General features: G+C 46.2%; 1 protein-coding gene across 2 annotated transcripts in view; it reads right to left on the reverse strand.

Annotated features, from left to right (window-relative positions):
• Positions 1 to 207: 207 nt before the first annotated feature.
• The window catches only part of ATP8B1 (ATPase phospholipid transporting 8B1), a 152,352-nt gene continuing 149,276 nt past the window's right edge, over positions 208 to 3,283 (reverse strand). For both annotated transcript variants that reach the window (XM_017528793.2, XM_017528794.2), the window contains exons 27-28: positions 2,174 to 2,304; positions 208 to 569 (exon numbers count right to left, since the gene is read on the reverse strand). In XM_017528793.2, coding sequence (XP_017384282.1) covers positions 345 to 569; positions 2,174 to 2,304 — 356 coding nt within the window. In that variant the 3' untranslated portion in view covers positions 208 to 344. The remainder of the gene's footprint in view (positions 570 to 2,173; positions 2,305 to 3,283) is intronic.

Raw genomic sequence — 3,283 nt, forward strand, 5'->3', positions numbered from 1 at the left:
CGGCTAATTTTTTAAGTTTTGGTAGAGAAAGGATGTCACCATGTTGGCTGGGCTGGTCTCGAACTTCTGACCTCAGGTGATCTGTGCTCCTTGGCCTCCCAGAGTGCTGGGATTACAGGTGTGAGGCACGCCCTGCCAAATAATAGGACTTTTAAAGTCCTATTGCTTGGCTCTGCTAATGTTTAATAGCCCAACCCAAGGAGTTAGTTTGTTATAAAGGTTATTTATTGTCTTCAATATCTTTGTGACGAATGCAATCCACACACACAAAAAGTCCTGAGAGTCTTTCATAAAAAAATAGACGTGCTCTGTGCGGCCGCATCCCGGCCTGGGGGGGACAGGGATCAGCTGTCCCCGGTGCGCCTGTACTCTGCGGTGCCATCGGCCACGATGGCATCAAGGGGCGAGCGCTTCTTGCGGATGCTGCGCCCAGAGGAGATGAGGTCCGCGTAGCCCCGCTGGTGCGAGAAGGCATAGGCCGAGCGCCTTGACGACACGCCCCGGCGGAACACCTGCTGCCTCCGCTGCCACTGCTCCTCCGCCTTCAACCGCTTGCGATGCTTCTGGATCTGCAAGGGGGAGAGATGGGAAGGGATGAAGACAAAGTTCATGCCAGGAAGGAGGCGTGGCCAGACGGTGGGCAGAAATGAACACTGATGAAACCCCAACACCTGCCCCATTTTGATGCAGGCAGCTATGTCCTCACTTTATAGTTGTGTGTATCTTTTGAGATGATGCAGTCTCACTCTGTCACCCAGGCTGGAGTTCAGTGGTGCCATCTCGGCTCAACACAACCTCTGTCTCCTGGGTTCACGAGATCCTCCTGCCTCAGCCTCCTGAATAGCTGGGGTTACAGGCATGCACTGCCACACCAGTCTGATTTTTGAATTTTTAGTAGAGACAGAATTTCACCATGTGGGTCAGGCTGGTCCTGACCACCCGAACTCCTGACCTCAAGTGATCTGCCTGCCTCGGCCTCCCAAAGTGCTGGGATGACAGGCGTGTGCCACCGTGCTTGGCTATATCTAATTATCTATAGATATATGTTGACATATAGATATGATTATATAGCTCTATATCTATACATCTATCTATCTATCTGCCTACCTACCTACTTACCTACCTACCTAGAAATATATATCAAAGCTGAGGGAAGATATATCTAACTTTTCCAAGGTCACACAGCTAGAAAATGCAAAGCCAAGATTCCCACTCCCCCGAAGCTAGTGCCCTTTTCTACTTCAGACCAGATGGGTACAGTGAAAGAGAAAACTCAGTAGGGTCTCTTTCCTGAATTGTTACTGCATACTGTTGGCACTGCAAAAGAGAGCGAGGGTTGCCCCACGAGCCCCTCCTCTCTCCTTTCTAAGGGAAATTGATTGCATTCAGATCGCCCCCACCAACCCCCGCTCACAGCCACATTTCTCATGGGAGTGGGCAGGTTGATTTCCCTTGCTAAGCACTAGTCAAGAATGGGCAAGTGACCTAATTTTGGCACATGAGACCTGAGGGCACTGTGCTGGGGCCCTTGGGTGAGAAGTTCCATGGCACTTAAGGAACTACAGAATAGTCTCTAATCTCCCCTCGACACTGAAATGTCACAGTGATGCCCAGACCTGCTATGGCCATCTTCCAGCATCCAGATGAAACTAATAGTAAATGTTCCAAGGGGGAAGAGAGAAAGAACCTGCCCAGTCCTTTTTTGACAACATTAAACTGCTGATTGAACTGAGTTCGAAGCCTGCTAATGATGATGCACTACTTAGAGAAATTTTGAGTCACAGCTTTCTGTTCCTTGTAGCTCAGAGGATCCTGCTACAGAAGGTGACACTTTTCTTTAAATAAAGAAAAAAAAAAAAACCCAATGTGATTTGTACGACTAAATGTTAACACTGTAATTGTTAAACTGAGGGAATAGATATATGGGGCTGATTATTCTATTCTCACTTTTTTGTGTATGTTTGGTAATTTTTGTATTAAAAAGCAAGCACACTAAACTCCCAATCCCAAAAGACTTACTTGTGAGATAGAGTTAAACAAAGAGAAGCAATCATGAAAAATCATTCTAACCAAACTTCCCATGAGCTTAGAATTTTGCAGGCAAGGTGCTGTTGGGAAATGCTTTGGTTTCTGTGAGGGACACAGAATTGGGAGAGGACTTTATTCTATATACCTTATCACTTTCTGATGGCCAAATGGTCATTGACAGGAATCGGATGGCAACGACAGGCAGTAAGCACACAGCAACAGTCAGGATGATAGTTAACCAAATGTACGGCTGTCTCAGAGCGTTCGAAGCTGTGCCTGTAAAGAACATGCAAATGAATCACTGGGGTCCTTTTATCCTAAGATCACAGTTAATATGTCGCCAGGCATGGTGGCTCATGCCTGTAATCCTAGCACTCTGGGAGGCCAAGGCGGGTGGATTGCCAGAGCTCAGGAGTTCAAGACCAGCCTGGGCAACATAGTGAAACCCTGTCTCTACTTAAATACAAAAAATTAGGCCAGGCGCAGAGGCTCAAGCCTGTAATCCCAGCACTTTGGGAGGCCAGGGCGGGAGAATCACCTCAGGTTGGGAGTTGAAGACCAGCCTGACCAATATGGGGAAACTCTGTCTCTACTAAAAATACAAAATTAGCTGGGTGTGGTGGCACATGCCTATAATCCCAGTTACTCGGGAGGCTGAGGCAGGAGAATCTCTTGAACCTGGGAGGCAGAAGTTGTGGTGAGCTGAGATCGTACAATTGCACTCCAGCCTGGGCAACGAGGGTGAAACTCCAGCTCAAAAAAAAAAAAAAAAAAAAAAAAAGCTAGCACTGCCAGTACCTGGTGTTTTATACAGATCATGTTGTTTAAGCAGTTCTGAGAGACGTGTATTAACCCTGTGTCACATAAGGAGATTGCGTTGTGAAGAAGTTAAAAAATTTGCCCAAGGTAACAAAACCAACTATGGCAATGACTGAATTAAAACCTCCTTCTACCTGACTAGAGCTGTGCTTTTTCACTGCAATTTGTTTTCTGAATTTTTATGTCAGATGAAGTAATAATTCTATTCAATAATAGAATCCCATAATTATAGACGCTACTCAGTTTGCAAAATCGAATGACCATCTTCTAGAGCCGCATTTCTCACCATGTTTTCTGTACTTACACTCTGTAAAAATAATGATCTTTATTTTTAAAAATGTGTTTTTTGGCCGGGCGTGGTGGCTCAAGCCTGTAATCCCAGCACTTTGGGAGGCCAAGGCGGGTGGATCACGAGGTCAAGAGATCAAGACCATCC

Source organism: Cebus imitator, unplaced genomic scaffold, assembly GCF_001604975.1.
Source record: "Cebus imitator isolate Cc_AM_T3 unplaced genomic scaffold, Cebus_imitator-1.0 Scaffold55, whole genome shotgun sequence".
In the NCBI taxonomy this organism is placed as follows: Eukaryota; Metazoa; Chordata; class Mammalia; order Primates; family Cebidae; genus Cebus; species Cebus imitator.